This window comes from Monopterus albus, unplaced genomic scaffold, assembly GCF_001952655.1.
Source record: "Monopterus albus unplaced genomic scaffold, M_albus_1.0 scaffold6.1, whole genome shotgun sequence".
NCBI classification, from domain to species: Eukaryota; Metazoa; Chordata; class Actinopteri; order Synbranchiformes; family Synbranchidae; genus Monopterus; species Monopterus albus.
Genome location: NW_018127886.1, coordinates 1,269,340 through 1,292,499, shown reverse-complemented (window position 1 = coordinate 1,292,499; position 23,160 = coordinate 1,269,340). Strand labels below are relative to the sequence as shown.

Sequence of the window (23,160 nt, the reverse complement as noted above, 5' to 3'; positions counted from 1 at the left end):
ATAATTCTTTAGTATATTACTTGTGTGGTGTAGAAGAGAATAGAAGTGAATCATTTATTGCTTGCAAACCAATGATGGTAAGATGATGTCATGGGGTAGGACTGGATAAGTCTGACTTCTTCCTACTCCATTCAAGCATGTACTAGGTATAAGCAAATTGATATTGGATTAGCACTTGTTGGATATGTGTAAAATTATGTGTGTTGACATATCAACTGTCTTTACATGCTTGAAAGAATAAATCAGATCAAAATAAAAAAAATCAAATCAAATGTGCTTACCAGAGATCTGCAGAGATATTTTGTCACTCTCCTGTGTGTAGAATGGACCTGTACCTCTTTTGGCTTTGCAGTGGTACTGTCCGCTGTTAGAATGAGCTATAGAAGCTATGGTGTAGGTGTTAGTTTTCAACTCTTTAATTTTATTTCCATTATGGTACCACAAATAATCCCATTCGGAGAACACGCTGACCATGCATGTGAAGGTGACAGACTCTCCAGGGAACATGTCAAAGTTTGGATCCCGGATCAGAGTGGGCTTAGGTTGAACTGGTGATCAGAAAGAAGAAAGAGAAAAGCAATTAATTAACGAAATTAATTTTAAACTTATATTCTGTCCAGACACAGAGCAAGCATGTGGGTGATATAACATAATGAAACTTACCATGAACTTTGACTTCAAGTGAGTTACTAATTTGAGTGGTAACACCCTTAATTTTGTGTTGACCTTTACAGGCATACTTTCCAGAATACATCTGCGTTGCAGCAGTGATTGTAAGGACCGATTGGTCTGCTGACAAGTTTGGATCTGCACTTTGTATTTCAGTTCCATCTCTGTACCAGATGAAGTTCCAGTCAGAGCTGCCACTGATAAAACATGTGAGCTCCACTTTTTCAGAAGGAAACAACTCCAACCATGATGACTTTAGCTGCAGCAACGGTACAGGAGGCTCTGGAAATATATTAACAACATTACTGATATAAAAATAACATTATGCTAAAAAAGCTGTGCACATTTAGGTCCACTGACATTAGCAGCCATACTGTGAAGGTTGATGTTTAAAATGCTTCTTGTCTTGGTTTTTGGTTTTAAGTACAGTTATCAGCGTACTGCACCTGGCAAAGATTAAAATAAATACCACCAATCCCCTCTTTTATAATCTAGTTAGTCAGTTTAGAAATACATAACATTACAGACTATAGTAAAGATTGTCAAAATACATGCTTACAATAATAAAGCACCTTGATATAAAATTAATATATAAATACTATATTATCTCTATAACAGTTCAGTTTTATTTTGCACATTTTAATTGGTTTCTTCTGAAAAGCAGAGACAAAAGGCAGGGAAGATAGATAAAAACCAGTAGAGACAGAAAAATAAAATAGCTACTAAAACTTGTCGACCAATTGTACGCTTTTAAAATACTGACGGTTGATTTCAGGAAGCTGTGCCTTTCCACAATAAATCTACAGGATTTTCAAGTCAACGTCTGCATGATCATTCGTAGTCTTTGCACATTTACAGCACAACAACTTAGATGGAACTCTCACCATAGACAGTTGTAATCACCGGTGTTACTGATGTAGGACTGGCTGAAGAAATGTATCCAAACAGAGGTGTGACTGGTGGACGAGAGGAAAGGTATGGAGAACAGACAGCCTTTGTGAAGATTTAAACAGCAACAGCAGCGATAATAATTAGTCAATGGACTATTTTGATTATCAATCAATCCATCATTTTAGTCTTTTTTAGGCAAAATTGCTGAATGTTCACTGGCTTCTCAAATATGAAAATGTATTGCTTTTCTTTGTTAGGTATGACTGTAAACTGAACCAGACGTTGCACTGTTGGTTGAATAAAATATGCAAAATTTTACCTTGTAACATTTGATAGACAACACAATCAACTAACTGTGAAAATAATCAGCAAAAGCACCAATAAAATACAGTTCAACGTAGCATTTCACAACCACAAAATGGTGTCACAGGGATGTGCAGAGTGGAAACATCTCTGACATTCTCTAACAAATGAATATTATAAATTACTTAAAAGGATTTGCGCATTGCAAGACTAGGCTATACTGTGTATTACAGTATATTATCAGGTGTGATTTCACTCACTACATACAGTATAATATTAAATGAGTCACAGTACACACATACAGTTGACAAAACAAGACATGTAAAAGCATAAAGTTTGCATTACAGAGTAATGAAATATGAACTTAGACTAGTAGGGGAACTGCCAGAGTCATGGCAACAAAGTACTTCATGTTCCTCATATTACCCATGATCTACTTCCTAAACATTACTCTGATTCTGACTCCGTGCAGGCTGCAAAAACATTTTCTATATAAATGTAGGTATAGTGTTTTAGTACAATCACACATTTAACTTGGAAACTGAATACCTAATTATTTATTGTGTGCTTTAGTTCAACAAAAACATATTAGATTTTATTTTTAGGCTAAAGGTTCTTAATGATTAATAATGTAAAACTAGCCTCAAGCTGCTAGTGTAGTCGGCAGAGAATACATTTTGATGTTTGATCAATATGTCAAACATGTCTTAGCATCTGTATCCTGAGCTTCACAGACAGCAGTGAAATCTGTCAAACCAAATAATGATTAAGTTGGAATCATATTTAAATTATAATATGCTTGACACTTAGATAACTCACAAGAAGTAATACAATTGCCTAAAAACTTACATATGACACTGAAGACCTTGATCAGCCACATTTTCCTTTGAGCTGCATGTGTCGAGACTGTGCTACTGAGTTGACTCATGTGAGGTTCAGCTGAGGAAATACATGAGATGGGTGTGTGGCATGTTCATTTCTGAACTCACCTCAGGACTGCAGCTTTCCTGTCTCTATGACATCTGCTTTTTTTTTTCTCAACACAGGAAATGTGTTGGTCAACCACACTCAGATGCTTGTGCTCCCAACATAAATTTAATTTGCTGATTTCTGCTGAAAAGCAATGAGCATTTAGGGAATTGAAACAATGTGCTAATGTGTTGTATTCCAAACAAATATTATTTGTTGTTTACCACATGAAAAAGGGGACAAGTGTGTTTGAAATGCACGTTTCCTTTCAGATCTGAAACCTTAACAGTTTACTGTTTAGTTACACCCCGTTGTTGCCTATTTAGATGGTGTTTGCCTTAATGTGAGCTTAAATGAAACCGATTTCTTATTGCCAGCAGTGGCAGGATTAAAAAGAAGAACTAAAACTAGAACTCTTTCTAAAACCAAAGTTACAAATTTATTTGATGCAGTTTCACAGAAGATCGTTTACCCCGTCGGTGTGTGTAATTCTGGGAACATGAGCAGTTTTTTTTTTTTTTTTTTTTTTCCCCTGCCTTGCTGTTGTGTGAGTGGGTACTGGGCCATCACAGTGGCACCCTTTTTATCTTCATTTGAAAGTCTTTCTCTTGATATGCAAATTAAAAGCAGTTTACTCAGAACCTACCCTAGCTCTTCAGGAAACACACATATATGTACACATAAAAAAAACCCAACAACTAAATATTCAATGTTACACATTGTCACCTCGGTAGTAAGAACGACTGCTTCAGAAGTGAAGTTAGTGTTACCAGTGGGTGGTAAAGGCTATGACTTCTCATTTGGCTGAGAAGATCTGACAGTATGTAACACATTTCTGTTGATCAGCCTGAGGTTTTGTCTCATTGTGGTCACCATAAGATGTCAGTATAACACAAAGAGCTGAATCATCTTTGGTCACACGTCATGCCCTGGGCTCCACCTTCATTGTATCTCTGACAAAGCATTAAATTTGCTGGTTCTGGCACTTTCACAGGGGTGTAAACTGGTCAGGTTCCCAAAAGATGAGAACAACAAAGTAGGGCAGGGCACCCATGCTCCTTAGATCTTAATCTGACTGCTTACAATCATCTTAGTCAAATCATTATATTGCAACTTTTTAAAGACCCCCTACACTCAAAAATAATTTTTTTATGCCCTAAAATGTACTGACTGGTGGATGTGCAGAGTTTGTCACTAAAGGGGTGTTTTCACATTATTCTGTTGAGGGGGGCAGTGTATTTTACATCTCAGCACATAAACAATCTATTTTGTTTTACAACAGCTAGCTTCAAATACTGAAGGTCCAGATTCAGAATGAAATTTTGATCTACTTTATGTAGATGTACACGACTCACATACGGAAGAGTATTAGGGCCACTGCATAAATTTTTTTTAAAATTCTGACTTTAGGGCCACTGCATAATTTTTTTTTTTAATTCTGACTTTAATCAAATTCTGACTTTAAACTCAGAATTCTGACTTTATTCTCAGAATTTTGACTAAACTCTGAATTCTGAGAAGTCAGAATTCTGAGAAGTCAGAATTCTGAGAATAAAGTCAGAATTAAAAAAAAATATATATTTATGCAGTGGCCCTAAAGTCAGAATTTAAAAAAAAAATTATGCAGTGGCCCTAATACTCTTCCGTACACGTGGATGTCTCATTGCATCTGTTTTAAAAAGGATAAACTTAAGAGTATTGACATACTATATAACTCTACCTAAGGTTATTGAGTAGGCAATTTTTTCATTTTCTTACATACCAAAAGACTTTTGGTATGGTTGTTGTATATTTTATATATTGATATAAAATCTGTCTTTATGGCTATTCATTTTTAAGTAACAAAAACAAGAACTGTTTCTGGGATTGCACTCTTGAATCAAGTTTTAAAAAACCTGGATCCTGACAGTGAATACGCTCCAAAGATACTGTAAGATTTGAGTCTAATAAAATCTAGTTACTTTATAAGCTTTAGTTACTTCTCATACCTTTAATTCCCTTTCATAACATTATCTTACTTGGTTATGCATATTACAGCTGTATTGATGATTGTCCAGAACTACCGAGCTTTGGTTATTTTAATACATTTGTTTCCCTTGCTTATATACAGCTGTAATGAAACAGAATCTGCAGAGACTAGATGTCTGCATCTCTTTGTGACCAGACAGCCTATTTAGATTTTAGCAAAGGACTGTTTTACACTCACACCTTGACCCACTTAGCACATCCCAAGCTTTGCTTTGTCTTGGGATGACCTGCAGAGGCCGGGGGCTCATCACCTGAGACACACACACACACCTAGATTTACCATATTTCAACATGGAGGCGCGAGTTCCGGCTCACACCAAATGACCAATAGGATCACAAACTATTGAAGGTTGCACCCCTGGTCAGGGCGAAGCAGCCCAAGAAGATAAATGTGTTGTAAAAACTTAATTCAGGATTCAGAAGTTGGTTTTCCTGCAGGAGCTCTATCTCTCTGAATCCAGCGCTGTAAGACTTTCCTGTGATCAGACTTTCAGTAAACCTTCTGTTGATTTTAAATAGTCCTCTCCTGTCCTCACTTCTCGTGCTTCCAACAAAAGAACTGGGTTAATTTCTAACACAATATTGTATTAATTACTGGGTTCAGGAAGGATATGGGCTCCTCTTTTCTGAAGAAAGATCGAGCCACACCTGTGTTGTTTGGAAAGGGCTTCAGAATAAGTTGGAACCCAGAGCACTCTGTAATTGCTTTTCTTGAATACTGTAATAAATATCTTAAAGACAGATTTGACTTCGAACATTCTTCATAAAAGAACATGCAGGACGGTTGAGTCCACACTACCTCCCTGTTAAAACACGTATCTGTACCGACTGATCAGGCTGCTTGAATTTCACTTTCTTTCTCTGTAACGAGCGGAAAATCCATCAACTCTGCCTAAAAACACGATTTCTTCCTGATGATCTTACATGAAAACTGTTTATGTCCAGTCCATTGTGTTGCTGGTCGGCCTGTCAGCTTTGAGTCAACTTGTAGTGTGTCTCTTCTTCTTGGATAATTATGCAAGAATAGATTGCAAAGATAAGTGTCTGGAAACTATAGATAAGATATTGTTAATTTATGCTATTTTACAGACGTGAAGTCTGACGGGCTTGAACTATTCATTCATGTCTGAAGCATGAGTAAGGGGTTTTTACAACAGAATCAGGGAAGTAAGTGACACAGCTAACTGCATGTTCATTTTTGGTTGGAAAGAAATGCCTGAAAATAGAAGATAACAACACACACACACCCACACACACACCCATACTGCCTACATGAACATTCTAGAATATTGATGTGTAACGTACCACCCATGTATAGGGCAGTCCCAGCCCGAGAAGATACAGTGCCTTGCGAAAGTATTCGGCCCCCTTGAACTTTGCGACCTTTTGCCACATTTCAGGCTTCAAACATAAAGATATAAAACTGTAATTTTTTGTGAAGAATCAACAACAAGTGGGACACAATCATGAAGTGGAACGAAATTTATTGGATATTTCAAACTTTTTTAACAAATAAAAAACTGAAAAATTGGGCGTGCAAAATTATTCAGCCCCCTTAAGTTAATACTTTGTAGCGCCACCTTTTGCTGCGATTACAGCTGTAAGTCGCTTGGGGTATGTCTATCAGTTTTGCACATCGAGAGACTGAAATTTTTGCCCATTCCTCCTTGCAAAACAGCTTGAGCTCAGTGAGGTTGGATGGAGAGCGTTTGTGAACAGCAGTTTTCAGTTCTTTCCACAGATTCTCGATTGGATTCAGGTCTGGACTTTGACTTGGCCATTCTAACACCTGGATATGTTTATTTGTGAACCATTCCATTGTAGATTTTGCTTTATGTTTTGGATCATTGTCTTGTTGGAAGACAAATCTCCGTCCCAGTCTCAGGTCTTTTGCAGACTCCATCAGGTTTCCTTCCAGAATGGTCCTGTATTTGGCTCCATCCCTCTTCCCATCAATTTTAACCATCTTCCCTGTCCCTGCTGAAGACAAGCAGGCCCAAACCATGATGCTGCCACCACCATGTTTGACAGTGGGGATGGTGTGTTCAGGGTGATGAGCTGTGTTGCTTTTACGCCAAACATAACGTTTTGCATTGTTGCCAAAAAGTTTGATTTTGGTTTCATCTGACCAGAGCACCTTCTTCCACATGTTTGGTGTGTCTCCCAGGTGGCTTGTGGCAAACTTTAAACGACACTTTTTATGGATATCTTTAAGAAATGGCTTTCTTCTTGCCACTCTTCCATAAAGGCCAGATTTGTGCAGTATACGACTGATTGTTGTCCTATGGACAGAGTCTCCCACCTCAGCTGTAGATCTCTGCAGTTCATCCAGAGTGATCATGGGCCTCTTGGCTGCATCTCTGATCAGTCTTCTCCTTGTATGAGCTGAAGGTTTAGAGGGACGGCCAGGTCTTGGTGGATTTGCAGTGGTCTGATACTCCTTCCATTTCAACATTATTGCTTGCACAGTGCTCCTTGGGATGTTTAAAGCTTGGGAAATCTTTTTGTATCCAAATCCGGCTTTAAACTTCTGCACAACAGTATCTCGGACCTGCCTGGTGTGTTCTTTGTTCTTCATGATGCTCTCTGCGCTTTAAACGGACCTCTGAGACTATCACAGTGCAGGTGCATTTATACGGAGACTTGATTACACACAGGTGGATTCTATTTATCATCCTTTGTCATTTAGGTCAACATTGGATCATTCAGAGATCCTCACTGAACTTCTGGAGAGAGTTTGCTGCACTGAAAGTAAAGGGGCTGAATAATTTTGCACGCCCAATTTTTCAGTTTTTTTATTTGTTAAAAACGTTTGAAATATCCAATAAATTTCGTTCCACTTCATGATTGTGTCCCACTTGTTGTTGATTCTTCACAAAAAATTACAGTTTTATATCTTTATGTTTGAAGCCTGAAATGTGGCAAAAGGTCGCAAAGTTCAAGGGGGCCAAATACTTTCACAAGGCACTGTAAATGTGAATGATTTGTGATTATCGAGGCTCTTGGAGACTTGTCATCTCTCAGAGCCCAGCGCTGTAATAACTCTGCATTTAACCAGAAGAAAATAAATCTACTTAGAGCTGATTCCTGTTTCCTGAGTGTTACTTCTTGGGGCCTTCAGACAAAAGAACCGGTCAGAATTAAAAAGCCCAAGAAGATAAAATGTATTGTAAGACCTTAATTCAGGGTCAGTGGATGGAACTCCTGCGGGACCTCTATCTCTCTGATCCCAGCGCTGTAAGGCCTACCTGTGATCAGACTTTCAGTAAACTTTCTGCTGATTTTAAACAGTCCTCTCCTGTCCTCATTTCTCGTGCTTCCAACAAAAGAATCGGGTTAATTTCTAACAATACAAACAGAGCTTTTATATTGAATGGTTTAATTTTGTCTACATTTTTTAAAATTGTTACTTTTTACTCTTTTCCTGCAAAACCTGCTTCTTAGGTTGTCTAGTCCTATAAACCTCAAAATGTCATCTAGCCCAACATGATGTGTAGCATTGTCTTGCAAGCATCACATAGTATTTTGAAATGTAAGGAATCATTTTTTTATTGAGTCAGCTGTAACAAAGTAAATGGCCACAGGCTGAAAAACATGATAAATATAGCTTTACACATATTACCAAACTGGGATGGGTGAGGTGGCCCAGGTCTTCCCTGTGTACTGAAAAAAGTGTGTCAGTCAGTTGATCTGTTCCTTTCTTCATTATACACACTTCTGCACAGCCAGCCATGAGTCTTTTGCTCACCTCCTCGAACATTCTGGACAAGATAAGAGGGTTAGAAAAATTTATTTCTCACAGGCGTGTGCGCACACACACACACACACACACACACACACACACAGACATAAACTCACCTTAAAGCATAAGACCTGGACTTCTGCTGGTTCTTTAACGGTGCTAGTGGGAAGACAAAGCAGGAGCAAGGTAAACTGGGGTCATGATGTCTTAATCACTTCAGCCAGGAAGGTGCTGGGAGAAACTGTGACTGTATGTGTGCGTGTGCACAATCTATTGCCTATTTCTCATTGAGGATTAACAGGCTTGGTTTCTGCCCTTTTAGCCCAATCTCTCTTCTTCTCACAGCAGTTCACTAAGCCTGATGACTCATGGTAATATGAAGAGTTCAGCTGTGTGTCAGATCATCTGGAGTCACTTTAGAAGCTGTGGAGTGCTGTGCTGACATCACCCCTACTCTCACCCAAAGGTGATTCCTGTATAATCCCTTGTTTTCCCCTTGAGGGTTCTACCCATGTATAGCTGTGCCTTATGGGACACTCTGTACAGACTTACAAGTGTGATCATGTAGGGTGCAATTTACATTTGGCATTAAAATGCTCTTTAGATAATGTGATCACAAGTGGACAACTGAAAATACAGGTCAGGTGTGAATGCATCCAAATACACCAAGGTTAAGTAAAGAACTGATCATTCAAGCCACACCACAGGATGGTCAGGAAGGATATTTTCCTTTATGAGTAAACGCATAATCATAAATAGTGATTAAATATCCTCCTAGAAGTGACATGTTTGTGTCAGAAACACTGGATTACTGAACATTCTCATTTACATATCACATGTTCCTTACCTCTGGTTTAATTGCCCTTCTCCTTGTCGGCCTCTGGAATAATAACCTCTGTTTGGAGAGAATTAAATTGTGTTTTTAAATTGATTTAAATACTAGTATATTATTACAGTCTGTTCACTAACGTTTGACGATGGGGAAGCTGGAATCATCAACTGTGACTAAATTCCCAGCATTTAGATTAAAGGCATATTGTAACTCATATATATTTTGACAATTAAAGGGTACGTCTGCTGATATTATTCATGTTTTTTGCTATTGTCAACAAATCCCATGACAAGACTAAAAGCTAATCAACAAAACTAATAAGTTATGTGCATTCAGAATCAAATACCACTTATTCTTCTGTGCAAACAGACCTGCATTGTTATCCAAAACACACAAATTAGTCACTCTTTCATAGGGTGACATGTTTCTTTATTATCACAAAAAAGGACACTACCGTTTGTTTTCAGCTGATCCCACATACACTGCCCTGCTGCTGGAAATAATCACTAGTGGAGCAAATCTGCAGCTCTGATAAGTACACCAACTACTTCTGTTTGAGTGATGTTTGCTAAACATCTGGTGCCTGGCTATTTTGGAAATTACTGAGCCTTTAAACAGGTAGGCTGAGGAAGTCAGATTAAAACATTGTTGGTTTTAGTCTTTTTGTGGAATTTGCCGACAATAACAATCATGTAGAATATTGTCAACCAGTAACCATTAACTCTGTCCTCGCGTTATCTGGTGATACATACGTTTGACCTCGAGCTTGCAGGAGACAGTGGCCTCTCCCTGGGCATTCTTGGCTCTGCAGGTGTACACACCACCATCGAAGCTGCAGGGCTTACGAATCTCGAGGGAGCAAATGCCCTGACTGGAGATCTGACGAAACTTGGGGTCATCACCAATGATCATCTGATTTTTCAGCCATTCAATCTTTGGCTAAGAGAAGGAGACAAACTCACAAACTTATCTCACAGACATTCCTAGTACCAAACCTGTTTTAATTTGAGTAGGTTTATGTCAGTATAGAAAGACTTGCAGCCTTTCCAGTATTGCGTGAAACCAAATTAGTCAGTGTGCTTCCTTTTTCTCCACCCCCGATAGATAGATTTGACAACAATAATAAAATTATTAATTAATGTTTCCATACAATTTAAACTGTAGAGGATAAAAACACGGGAGGGAATAACATGTGGCAGATGGTTTAAATCAGGCAAAACTAATACATAAAAAAACACAAGCACAATTAGGACAGGATATATATTGTCATGCATGTTTAGCAGGCATAACGTATGCCTGCTAAAAATCACCATGTCAGTATTGTCAGTGTGAATATGTTAGAATTTAATACATGTACTGTGTCTAATTATACCCTCACACAGCTGCTAGCATGGTCCTGCTGACATATTTTTGGCATGCAATAGAGAGCAGAGCAAAACACACCCACAGGAAAGCATTTTGTGTTTCACTTCAGTTCAGTTTAGCTGGCACTGTATTTTAAAGATAAAATCCATCCGCTGGCAGTGGACCTAGCATTTCTGGGTCTTCTTCATTAGTGGGGAGTTTTAAACAAAAACTATGCAAATCCATCTATCCACACATCTCTCCCTCTCCTATTATTTTATCTTACTCTGTCTCTTTCCTGTCCGATCACATTTCTGTGTTTGGCCATCCATGTGTGTGGATGTTACATGGATAGTAAGTCACACTGATAACAGAGCTGCAGCTTTGCAAGGGTGGCAAAAATAGTACCTTCTGTGATATAGTAACACTTCACTTAGCCAAGAGAGGACAACAAGCTATACCTCTTATCACAGTCTCTTCTTTGTCTTTGCTGCTTATCTTTCCCAACATACTCTCTGCCTTTCTGCATGACAGCTTTTTATCAGAGACAGCGGGACAAGTTATCACACTACATGCCTTTCTGCTGGACCCCCTCAGCAGTTCTTAATGGGCTTTGAACTCTGAGCCAGGACGCAAACACACGCGTTATACAGTAGCACACTTGCAGCCAGAAACTGTGCCATTAATTGTTATATGAAGAGTGAGTAAAAGTGTATGATTGGGCAGACACGACAGTATGAGTGATTGAGAGGGGAGAAACTGAAATGAGTGTCTGTGATTGGTAACACTGAGGGGTCAGCCCGTGACAGCAGTTTCATATGAAAAAGGCATCACAGGCCTCTTCTTCTTCTTCTTCCCTACAGATGCTGACTGGATATATTTTCACACAGCTGCTCTGATTGCAGAAGTCAAGCCTGTTGGTCTATAGGGAGAAGCATGGCAAGATTCATTTAGATATGATGGGTCTGGGGCTATGGATCCCAATTTTAGGCCTAGAGCACAAATTGGCAACTGGGCGCTCATCCTAAAACACAGATATCCACTTGGATGTCCTTGATGAGCTAGGGTTTCACTGTATAAGCCATAAACATACTGTGCTCATAGGCATGTGGACAAATGCTGCATTAATGATTCACACCATGGTATCTGGACTTCCTCAGCTGTCTTTGAAACGTCTATATCTGCCAGCCCACTCCCATCTATTACTCATTAATTCTGCTCTTCTTGAGTCCTCATGTTGGCTTTTATGCATAAACGTGAGGACAATCAGGCACACTGAGTGCATTCAGAGCCTGCATGAGCTCCTCTTTGATTCGTCTCAGCTATACTGGCATGTGTAGGCTGCCAACCACTGCTGCCCTTGGTGAAAAGCCAAGGACAGTTAGGACGTATAATCAACTGCATTTCCACTATGGCCTGCCACCTAAGCCTTGTGTGTCCATCTTGACAACTGTAAAGATATGTTTAACCAGAGCAGAGGCCGCCAAGAACAGAACGAAACAACTCCACATAGACATACTATACCAGTCTAAGCCCTGCCCTGGTTGTAGAGAGGTTCTGTAGAACTGTGACATTAATACCTCATTTAAAGCAGTATCCCACACACAGGTTATTTACTGAGGGTCTCCAGTAAGAAGAAAACAGAGGCCATTTAAAATAACTACAAAACAGGATTCAGTTCAGTAAAATAAGAGAAATATCAAAGGATACATGTAAATGTCAAAGGATACAACCTTCATTTTTCCATGTAGTCAGAAGATGTTTTTCTAGTCCCTCATGTCCTCTAAACCTCCAGTCACAGATTAAAATACTAGCCAATCAGCAGCTGGCATTAGCTCTCAGTGACTCATAAGAGGAACACAACAATGATTCTGGACAAGATACACTGAGAAGATATGCTACTGACCTTCCTTTTTGAGGAATACATTAACTACTTTTTAAGATGTTTTAAGATCTGCAGATGCCCTGCTCTGGGCCTCAATACAAACAGCAATGACATATACACAATAAGAGTATGAGTGTATGCCTGACCTTGGGACATCCACGAACAGAACACAGGAGCTTAGTGGTGTATCCTACAGTGGCAGCGCGGTCGTTCAGGGGTGTGGTGAACTTCGGTGCCTCACTGAAGTCATGTTCCTGGTACTCAGGAGGCTTGTAAACAATACCTGTGAACACAAACGACATAAACATCTCACTGGTGACTCTATCTGGGTATTGCTTGTCAAATTAAAACACCAGTCTAAATTCCAGCATTTTAAACTAATACCAAGTGCTCTTCATTTAAGAACAATCATTGTGAACAGTTCTCAATCCAGACATGATCCTTGCAGGGAGGCAGGGTCATTAATTCCACACACATACACACACACACACACACAAACAAGTGACATTTGCTCTGCCAGCTGTCTTAATGTAATATTGTTAGAGGCTCTTAAAATGTATTTCAGCTGAACTGGCCAAGAGAGCTACCCTCTTATGATTAAAGCAGTGCCAAAGTCATTTCCACTCCTTAAGTCTACACACCTGCCTACACACACACACAGAACTTGCACAGACCTACCGCAGCTTATTAAGTACCCACTTGTACTGCAACTCTAGAACTACACTTTTTCACACATAAAAAAAAACAGACTCCCAGAAGAGGGAAAGTACTGTATGTACAGTATCAAGAAAGGTCACCTCTCTTATGGATGGTGGCCACCTCCTTGGTGACAGTGCTCGTCTTACTGATACCCACTTGGTTCTCTGCAAACACCCTGAAGGAGTATGAGTTGCCCATGACGAGGTCTGAGATGGTGGCAGTTAGCCTGTGGTGGTGTTCCAGCACCGTGAACCATTCCTGCAGGCGGAGACAACAGATGGTCAGTTTAGTAGGCACACATATGGGAAATGATATCATGATGTGTTCTCATTAAATCAGTTATCACCAGTGAGCAGTCAATAAACAAGTTGTTAGCCACATTTCTTCTTTTAGTTTATCATTTTTACAGCTTCTGTGATCAACTCCATTCCACACTCCTCACCCTGCCCTGATGCGCTGCTTGTGTTTTCTCTTATAAGTTTCTGTTAGTAGTAGAGATTAATCATAATGTATTCACTATAGACAAGAGAAATGCATTGATAATAGTTAGAATTGTATGTGCTTGTCCATAATTGTAACTTAGATGAAGATCTGATCATATTTAAAGACAAATGTATATATAAATGCAGATATGTACAAAAGGTTCACTTCTTTTTCTTGCCAACCTTATAAACAAAAAACTTGCTGGGTCCAATTCATGTTAACTTCAAGTATAAATGCAACTCATGTTTACAGTGTAATTGTTTGATGCAAGAATCTGTATTTGTATATGAACATCTTCCATACTCCAGTCTTCCTGTCGGCTTTCTGGACAGTGTATCCAGTGATGCTTGTGTTGCCGTTATCCTTAGGAAGAGTCCATTCCAGAGCAGCGTTGAAGCCCCAGATGTCCACCAGCTTCACACTGGCAGGAGGACCGGGCAGCTCTGAGGAGACACACTACTGTCAGCTATAAGATTAAAAATATAACCAATGTGTTCCTCAAAGTATGAAGGGTGTCTCCACTCAAGCACATTAGGTCAAAACTGACTGGCTGATGTATTTGTAAGGGAATGTTTTTAGTGCCTGGCTGTACATTAACAGCAGCAGTTGACAGCAGGTTCAAACACTCAGAGTCAAGGGGCATCTTTGTTAGAGGTGTAATGTATGATGGCTGATAATTTGAAATGCTGTTGGAGCAAGACGCAAGCCTCAAAACTAACATGTTAGCAAGTCAGCTGCATAACCTGCAGAGCAGATTCGTCAGGCAAGTCTGAAATCAGTCCAAATGTCAACATCTCGCATGTAGATGTTTTCATGTGTGCGTACAGTATGTGTATGCTTATTTACAATGTGTGCAAACATATGCATGACATGTGCAGCTTACCTACAATCTGAAGGGTGAAGGTGGCTTTATCTTCAAAGCTGTCTACTTTAACAGTGATCTCATAAACCCCAGAGTCGTCCCTCTGAGCAGTGCGGATAAATATGATGCTGTCAGTGTTGCTGGTCCTGATGTTGACCCTTTTTGTATCCAGTGACTGTCCATCTTTGAGCCAGGACACCACAGGTTTGGGCTTTCCCTGAAAACAAAGACACAAGACACCAGGTTAAATGTAATGATTGCAAACTGTATGTTTTTCATTAACTATACAGCAGGTGTCTGTGCTAGCTTACAAGAAAGGGGATGACCAGGTTGATCTGCTCTCCAACCTGCTTGACGCAGCAAGACCTGAGGATGCGAGGCATGCGGATCTTGGGACGATCTGAAAAGCCACAGACAAACTCAGGACAAGCATGTTTGTCTTCTGCTTCATCAACCTTTTTACATTTTAATTAACTGATCTGTTGCTGCTGTTGGTCAAGTTTGAATAACTGACATTACTTGGACAACAAACCTGTCAGTGATAGCTAGCATCGCCAGCTTTTTGTTGGGGTCTAAATGACAGGTCAACAAGACCTGAATAGACCAGCCACTGCTAGGCAAGGCTTCATGACTGAAAAGATCTAAAATTAACCCACAAGTTAGTTCACATAAAATAAACCATTTAAAATGTTTCACCAAAAATAAAATCAGTAAGTTGTTTTGACAGCAAACCTGAATATAGAAATTGGCTCTTTTACTTCAGTCTTTCAGGAAAAAAAAAAAAAAAGGAGTATAAAGTGTAATTTAGAGCTACAATAATTGGTTGATTAATGGATTAGTTGATTGGTTTTTGCTTTTAAAAGGTCAAGATTTGCATATGTAGTCAAGTTTAATATCTTTATGCTTTTAATTGGACAAAACAAGGTAATTTCAGACATTCCTGTGGGCTCAGAGAAGATGGAGAAAGTTTGTGCATATGCATGAGGAAAATTACAGTATCTGGGCAGAGAAGAGAAAGACCCCACATCCAGCAGCTCCTAAAATAGCTTTGGTGACAAGAAGGTCTTGACTGCACTCTGACACATGTTCCTCCCTTGTGTTGTGCACAAATAAGCAGCAAGAAGATGTCATCACTTTAAACTGTTTAACCATTGCATACAAAAACACTTAAGTACAAGAGTCCGGAAGCAACCAAACCAACTGCTGCTGTGCTTTAGCTGTGAGTAAAATCCAATGGAAAAAGCTGCGTCGTGATATTTGGATATGACATGTGCTCAGTCACTGTGCTAGATGGTTTCATTGGACCAGGTGCTAAATATCAGGAACAGCATCCCTCAGATGTCTCTGGAGTTACAGGATACATAAAACCACTTAGCTGCTGCCCTCCATCAGCCTCACTCTCTCCTCCCACTAAATGCCCTTCTACCTCTCTTCCCATACACCTCCTGTTCATCTTTTTCTAGCTCCCACCCTTTCTCTTTCTGTTGCCCACCATTTCACTTGGTTTCCGGTCCAAGGTGTCTCATCCTGCTCTTCCTAACATTTGTCACCATAACTCCGCCGTCCAGCTCTCAGAGGTATCATTTGCCATGAAGATCAGGTCTGCCTCCAGATTTGGCTCAAACACTAATCCCTTCTAATCAGCACACTTCTCAGCAATGCCCAGAAGTGTTTCTGGCATTACAGCAGCCAGCAGGTCCTCCCACAAACAACCTATAATCTGTCTTGGTCTATGGATAAAGTGTCTTTGTGGGGGGCTTTTAGCATATGTAGGACAGTGTGTCTTTACTGGAATCTTGCACATGTAGACAGATATCTGATCAGAACAATGATCTTACCCCCCCAAACAACTAACCCAGAATCCATCAGTTAGGCTCATGTTTTGCTCCTCTCAGTTGACCAAGAGTTCTGCTTGCAAAGCTGCATTTCTCTACTAAAGTTTTTTGTTTGTTCATAGCAGTTTCATCCCCAACCAGGAATTACACTCTGAGGCTGTAAACTCTCCTTCTGAAAATGGACACCTGGTGCCTCTCAGTTCAGGTCTACACTACGCCAGTGTGATTCAGTCCATGTATATTTTGGGAGATTTTAATTTTTGCCTTTACTACAAATATTAATAGAGAGCAGTGAGGAAATGAGGGTTTGTGTGTATTTTGAAACCATCCCCTTTAATGTGAACCATAATAACAGGAATCAAAATGACCATTATTATATTAGCACTGAAGTCAGCACAGCTAAAGGTTGATAAAAATGCCCTTAGCTAGTGTGGAAAAAAAATTAATCTATATGAAACTGTTTCCATGTTCACCAAATTAAAAGATATGAAACTGTTTCCATGTTCACCAAAGTTTTATAATGCTTTATGCTTGATTTTTGTAAAGCACCTCTTAATTGTTGATTTTGATGGGTTAAAAAATACTTCATCTCTGCTAGCCCTAAAACATAAATAACTATCTTATGAAGGGAAATTTATCTGGACCAGTAGACTTTTAAGAAGAAATCTAAATCAATTTTTAGACACAGTTAAACTCATGTACAGCCCAACAGATACAGAACAGAGCTGTTCTCATTGTACCAATCAAATCTGGAGCTGCTTTGGTTGTTACTCCCATGAGAATAATAACAAACTGTATGAATTAGAAAAACATGAGATTTTCAGGGTTGGTTCCACAGTTTCTAAAAGGAAGACAGTAGTTTATGTCTGCAGTTTGGACCGCATTTTAAAACAGAGTGGAATTTTCCTTTACCTTTCACTTGTAAATAGTCTGTTGTCCAGTTAAAGAAATGACACTGACTGCTACTCACCAACAATCTCACGGATCGGCACCGGCTCAGCAAGTGTACTAGGTTCACTGCGGCCACCAGGGTTTACTGCCACCACACGCACATGCAGCAGGTCACCAGCTGTTAGATTCTTGATGCAGTAGCAATTAGCTGGGTTCAGCTCCTTGTTAGCTACAACCCAGTCTGATGCTGCAGGAAAATCTAGATCTTATGTTATTTATATACAGTTTTCATTTTAGTTATGCATAAACACTTTTGTACATATTACTTAAGGATTTTTTTCATTGTTCAAATTGTAAAACATCTTTTAATGGGATATGTTAAGTGGTTTATTACCACATACAGTATAGTAGACATACTTACTTCCATCTTTACGGTACTCGATGGTGTATCCGTCCAGACCGGCCTCTCCAATGGTCTCTGGTGCTTTCCATTTAATGGTGAGGCTAGAGTCATTCACATCATCCACGGATACATCCAGAGGTGCGCTCGTGGGGACTAAGGAAGTTTGAACAGTTAACTACTAGTCAAAATGGACAACAGAGGGATGAGCTGAAATAACACTGAAAATACAGACAAAATTTAAAAATGACCTACTTTAAGGTTACATGCAGGACTGAGGCTAACAATTATTTATCAATGAAAAGAAAATGGTGAAAAATATCTATCACAATTTCCTAATGCCCAAGGTGATGTTTGCACATCTTGTTTTGTCCAACCAAAGGTCCAAACCTTGATGTTGTTCAGTTTAGTATCACATAAGGCAAAGAAAAGCAGTAAATCTCCACAGCTGAGAAGCTGAAACAAAATATTTAGCAATTTTGTGTAACCAGTTATCAAAATACTTGCAGTTTAATTTTCTTCTGTTCAACTAATTGATTTCTTGACTAATTGTTTCAGCTCTAATTACTGTTCTTAAACTATGTATAATACACATCAATATCCATAATGATGAAGTATAATCAAAAGTTTTAGTCCATTTTAAAGCAAAAATGCAGTTTCCAGTTTCTCAAAAACAACAATTTGCAAGTTTTCTTTGTCATACATGGTGGCAAACTGAGTACCTTTGGGTTTGGGGCTGTTGGTCAGGTAGAACAAGATGGGTGAAGCATAAACATGGGCTCTTTCTGGCATTTTATAAACAAAACTATTAAAATAATCAGCAGATTAATTGATAATGAAAACTCATCATTACTTGCAGCGTTAATGTTAAGTTATTATTCAATATGCCTGTAAGCCTTTTATCATTGTCTGTCAGGGAGTTCAGTTAAATTATATCCTTTGCAAAGTTTTCCTACAACAAAAGGGAAATGGTAGGTTACCTGCAGAAGGTGGGGGTGTGGGGACAACAGGTGGCTCCTCGACTACAACAGCTTCTGCTGGAGCAGCTACCATTAAACAACCAAGAAGTTAGTGTTGTTTTAGAAACTTCAGCAATAAAGGCCTGACAAACATCTAGACCATCTTTTCCATATAGTGCACACTTCAATCTGCAGCTTTTTAAAAACTCTTTCAATTACATTTTAAGTTTGGATGAGTTACTGCACTGGTAAAGGCACAATGAAGTTCAAAGCATGATGGACAGCACTTAATTTAAAGAAGGCATTCATCATTGTTTGCAGCACAAAATGTTTTTTTTTTTTTTTTTGCTGAACTGTAATGTTGCTGTCTGTGTGGTGGTTTACATCTACTGCCCGGGAGCATCAGCAGCGAGGGCAGTGCCACAGTTTTCAGCAGCAGGAGCAATAGCTAGCATTAAAATGCCATTAGGAAGGTCAATTAGTGACTTCCATTATGACATTACTCATGCAGAGAATAAATCAGTTCCAAGCTAATTTGATCAAGGAGTACTCCACTGAAGCAAACAATGGGACAGAGAAGTGTGCACAAAGCTTTCTGTACTCACACTGACAAGAGCAGATGGTTTTATAACCCAAAAACTGATACCGGACTCATAAACAATACAAGTCATTCAAATAGATCCAGTATTGGAACGCCTTTTTCTGCAGGTAGATGAGGAATCATTCATGAACAGATACATAGATAAATATCCGGTTCATCTCTGGAATTACCAATACAGTATCTGGAGGGTGCTGCTACTTGTTCCATAAAAACTCTTACAAGAAGTACTTCTACAGGGTCCAGTGACTAAAATATATGGTGAAAGCATAAGTACCAATAACATGCTGGGATTTACCATTAGCGGTTGGATAATAAAAGGGGTTACTTCTAGAGCTGAAAACAGCCTGAATACGACAAATATTGTTGTTGGTCTATTTGTTCAGTCAAAGACCTGTAAATAAGGTATGGTGACTGCTATGGACTTTAGTGTCCAGTCTCCAGCAGCCCTCCAGCACCAGACAGATTAGGTGGGTTTCCACCTTATCTGGACACTTTTTATTTTACTGAACAGGGAAAACTTTTTTTTTAAACTGTCTTTAAGTTGTAATGACTTTGAAGAATTTGGGCAGGTAAAAAATCCCCATCAGTAACAAGTGATATTCCAATAAACTAGTCCCTCTCATCCAGGTAAGACTGTTCAGTAGGCTCAGCTTGATAGCTGATGGCATTTCAGTTTATTACAGCTAAGTTTAAACTTTTTCCTATTCTAATTATTAATCTGTCATAGTTTTGCAGGGGAAAAACTTCTGTTCAGTGACATTTTTTCAGGTTTAATATTACATTATAAAACATTTAGACTATGGTTTTTATGACTCCTCGTGGTTTTGAGTTTTCCTAATTATAATAAGGGCAAGAACTAGATAACTAGACTTTTTTGTGAACGTAGTCATAATGTGTGCACTCACCTATTTCTACCAGCTGCCAGTGAAACTAAGCAGGCAGACGGAAACAGAGTCTTACAACAGGGTATGGCTCTAAATCTGCTGTACGTCAAACCTCAGCTAGCCTATTTACCTTAGATTAGTAAAGTTTCGCAATTAGGCTATTAGGGTGCCTTTAATTCCAAGGCAGGCCCACCTGGAGCGCTTCCTTCCTCAGCGGTGACTTCCACTCTGGCGGCGTTGGGTTCGTCTCCGTCCGCAGGAAGAGCTTCCTCGTTCGGGGTCTCGCCGCAGGTGGAGACTCTGTCGGAGGAGGCTCCGGTGTCTTCTTGGCTGGAGACTTTTTGATGGCCACAGGTTTGCCATCCATTGCGCCGATAGAATGATATTCCTCTGACTGAACATCCCGAATTGACCAATATAACATGAGGGTTAGTGGGCCTGCCTGTAATGTCCCCTCCCCACCTCAGTCACACCCTCATCTCTGTATGAACCTCTACAGGCAAGAAAAAACAGGCTAGTTTTAAAGCAAATACATTATTTTACGTTTACAAGCAATTGACAAAAAGCACAAAACCTACAGTGATGTCCATAAAATAATTTGCTGGATAACATTATGAAAGCAGACAACCAAGCCAAACAACAGGTAGTGATTCAAAGAATGGCATGACTTTATTGTAACCACTGCTTAATGTTAGATGGGATTTGATGTGTTTATAGAAACATGCCATACAACCATCATTAGGCCCCCTTTTCAAGCCACATGCTTCTTCCTGCTGGAGGACAACAATAAAACCACAGCAGATGCTCATTTTCTGCATACATGGGGCCATGTCATCTCTAGATCTCTACACTTTTTAAGTGATTGTTGTCGCAGATGCACTGACTATTTACACTGTGTACAATAGTGATGTCATGTACAAAAGAGAAAGAAACCTTTACAAATATTTGCATAAGAAAAAACAAATGCCTGTTTTTGAAAACAATGCAAAGAAGGAAGATATCCGGTTATTCTCTTGAAAACGATGCAAAGAAGGAAGATATCCGGTTATTAAAAATCTCTCCTGTGATAAGGTATAAGTGTGGTAGGTCCAATAAAACACTTTGGGAATGCAGAAGGATACTTGCATCAACATTGCATTTCCAGGATTCAAAACCTATTCTATCCTTCTATTTCAACAATGTCTCAGACAGCTTATCAAAGATATCCAGTCTTTTACACTTACGGTGTCAAATCTCACAGAAGCAGCCATGTCATGATACACATTCTTATCTACTGCTGCCTTAACTGACACACGTTATCCTCCACCCAGATCTGGGCATCAAGGTGACAACATTAAGATGATTTGACATCAGAGTAGGTGACAGGAAGTGCTGATATTTCTTCTAAATGGAGGCCTTTGTGTGGTATAGTAGATTCAAGCAGCTCAGAAGCAGCTTTAGGCCAAACTGTGTTTCAGGCACAGATGAACTTAGGCATCATATATCTACTTTCCACCGGCTCCCTGTTTGAAAAGTAGAGTAACATCTGGACAGAATATGGCAGTCTGAGGTACTTCAGGGTCAGCAGGGAACAGAGATAAGAGGCTTAAGAATAGTTCTACTGCCTATGGTTTCCTCCTGCTATGCATATTTTTATGCATTCTTCCTTCATCGCAAGAACAGTCTAGATGTGAGCAATAAATACTCTGTAGTACTCTCCAACATATATTATGTGCAAACCAATGAAGGAAAGAAATGGGAGGAAGCCATTATTACGCCCAGCCCTTCTCTTACTGTAACTCTGGTTTTTACAGTTTGAAAAAAAAAAAGCTATCAAAGATATAAAGAGCAAATCTAATGAGGAAGGGAAAAGTTATTTGTACATATCACTTGACAGGTTCTTTACTGGTGTTCTCCACTTCCTCTTATTGACAAATGAGGACGTACACTACCTGCAGCTGTTGATAATGGCATGTTTGGTTTATTTAGCAGGTGATAATTACTGTAGATAGAGTGGATGATCTTTGCAGATGACTTAGTATAAAATCCTATAAAATCAAGGTTTTCAAAATTGTATCCTCATCTATCACAGGAAAAGTTTTAAAGTTTTATAATCAATATCTAAATACAGAATAGACGCAAGCATAGCCAGAGATAGTAGGCTGTTTTGGCAAATTAGATAAACAAGCAACCCCGCCCCCGTGTTTACAATACTGTATGTTGAGAATAGGGTCAGTGTCAGTTTCTGTTGTTATGATATCCATTTATTACTGGAGTAAAGCAGTAATAAAACCATTTCTTGAACAGGCTGACCCCAAAGCTGATTCATTATTCAGTTCTTTTTTCACCCATTCATGTTGCTCAGCTTCATGTCAATTGCATTTTATCCACAATGAATATGTCTGAATGACACAATGGCTGAACTCAAAAGATGAGAGAGAAAGAAATGGAAACACTTAAGGCTATTTTTCATAGTTGTGTTATTGAGCGGGTATGATGTTCTACTGAGGCAGGAACTGGAACCACACTATCATCTAGAGGATGTGCAAGGAACTGCAAGATTTAACCAAACTAATAGGCCCCCAGTCACTGGCACAGCCTCCTTGTGTCCAGTTACCACAAGTAGAAAATAAAGTGCATTTTGGCTGTTGTTGAGTGATGGCGCTACTTTTTTTACTTTTCAGGTGAGTTTCTTTCTTAGATGAAGCCTTCAAAGAAAACCAGTAAGCACCAATATTTTGAGTGAAAGGTGTGGCAATCACATAAAAACAAAAGAAATTGAACAAATTTTTCTTGGATCAATGGGAGTATAGGTAGTATTTTGCATTATATGATTCTGGTTACCATGCACTTGCAAATTCAAAAACCCACTTTGGACCAATTGAGGGCAGAGAAGATACAGAT

The 23,160-nt window shown here is 39.2% G+C and overlaps 2 protein-coding genes across 6 annotated transcripts in view; both read right to left on the bottom strand.

Moving 5' to 3' along the window:
• Nucleotides 1–2,828, bottom strand: part of LOC109969350 (titin) — a 16,425-nt gene extending 13,597 nt beyond the window's left edge. For 4 of the 5 annotated variants that reach the window (XM_020616178.1, XM_020616184.1, XM_020616206.1 and 1 more), the window contains exons 1-5: nucleotides 2,713–2,828; nucleotides 2,574–2,610; nucleotides 1,554–1,624; nucleotides 664–951; nucleotides 282–548 (exon numbers count right to left, since the gene is read on the bottom strand). In XM_020616178.1, the coding sequence (XP_020471834.1) occupies nucleotides 282–548; nucleotides 664–951; nucleotides 1,554–1,624; nucleotides 2,574–2,610; nucleotides 2,713–2,791 (742 nt within the window). In that variant the 5' untranslated portion in view covers nucleotides 2,792–2,828. Of the gene's footprint in view, nucleotides 1–281; nucleotides 549–663; nucleotides 952–1,553; nucleotides 1,626–2,573; nucleotides 2,611–2,712 lie in introns of all 5 variants that reach the window. The other variant, XM_020616189.1, reaches the window with a different exon arrangement.
• Nucleotides 2,829–8,406: 5,578 nt separating this feature from the next.
• mybpha (myosin binding protein Ha) lies at nucleotides 8,407–21,107 on the bottom strand. The gene is made up of 14 exons (XM_020615189.1): nucleotides 21,098–21,107; nucleotides 20,471–20,671; nucleotides 18,814–18,879; nucleotides 17,855–17,989; nucleotides 17,513–17,680; nucleotides 15,019–15,107; nucleotides 14,729–14,924; nucleotides 14,149–14,288; nucleotides 13,461–13,620; nucleotides 12,810–12,946; nucleotides 10,187–10,373; nucleotides 9,450–9,497; nucleotides 8,719–8,761; nucleotides 8,407–8,621 (listed from the first exon to the last, which is right to left on the bottom strand). Exons 1-12 carry the CDS (start codon nucleotides 21,105–21,107, stop codon nucleotides 9,457–9,459), a joined length of 1,530 nt encoding a protein of 509 aa, XP_020470845.1. The 3' UTR covers nucleotides 8,407–8,621; nucleotides 8,719–8,761; nucleotides 9,450–9,456.
• Nucleotides 21,108–23,160: the final 2,053 nt, after the last annotated feature.

Bases quoted from the DNA above. Each gene is read 5' to 3' on its own strand.
- mybpha (XM_020615189.1), bottom strand. The intron at 14,925-15,018 runs GTAAGCTAGCAC...CTTTGTTTTCAG, and splicing joins ACCTGGTCATCCCCTTTCTT to GGAAAGCCCAAACCTGTGGT. The intron at 14,289-14,728 runs GTAAGCTGCACA...GTGTCTCCTCAG, and splicing joins CTTCACCCTTCAGATTGTAG to AGCTGCCCGGTCCTCCTGCC.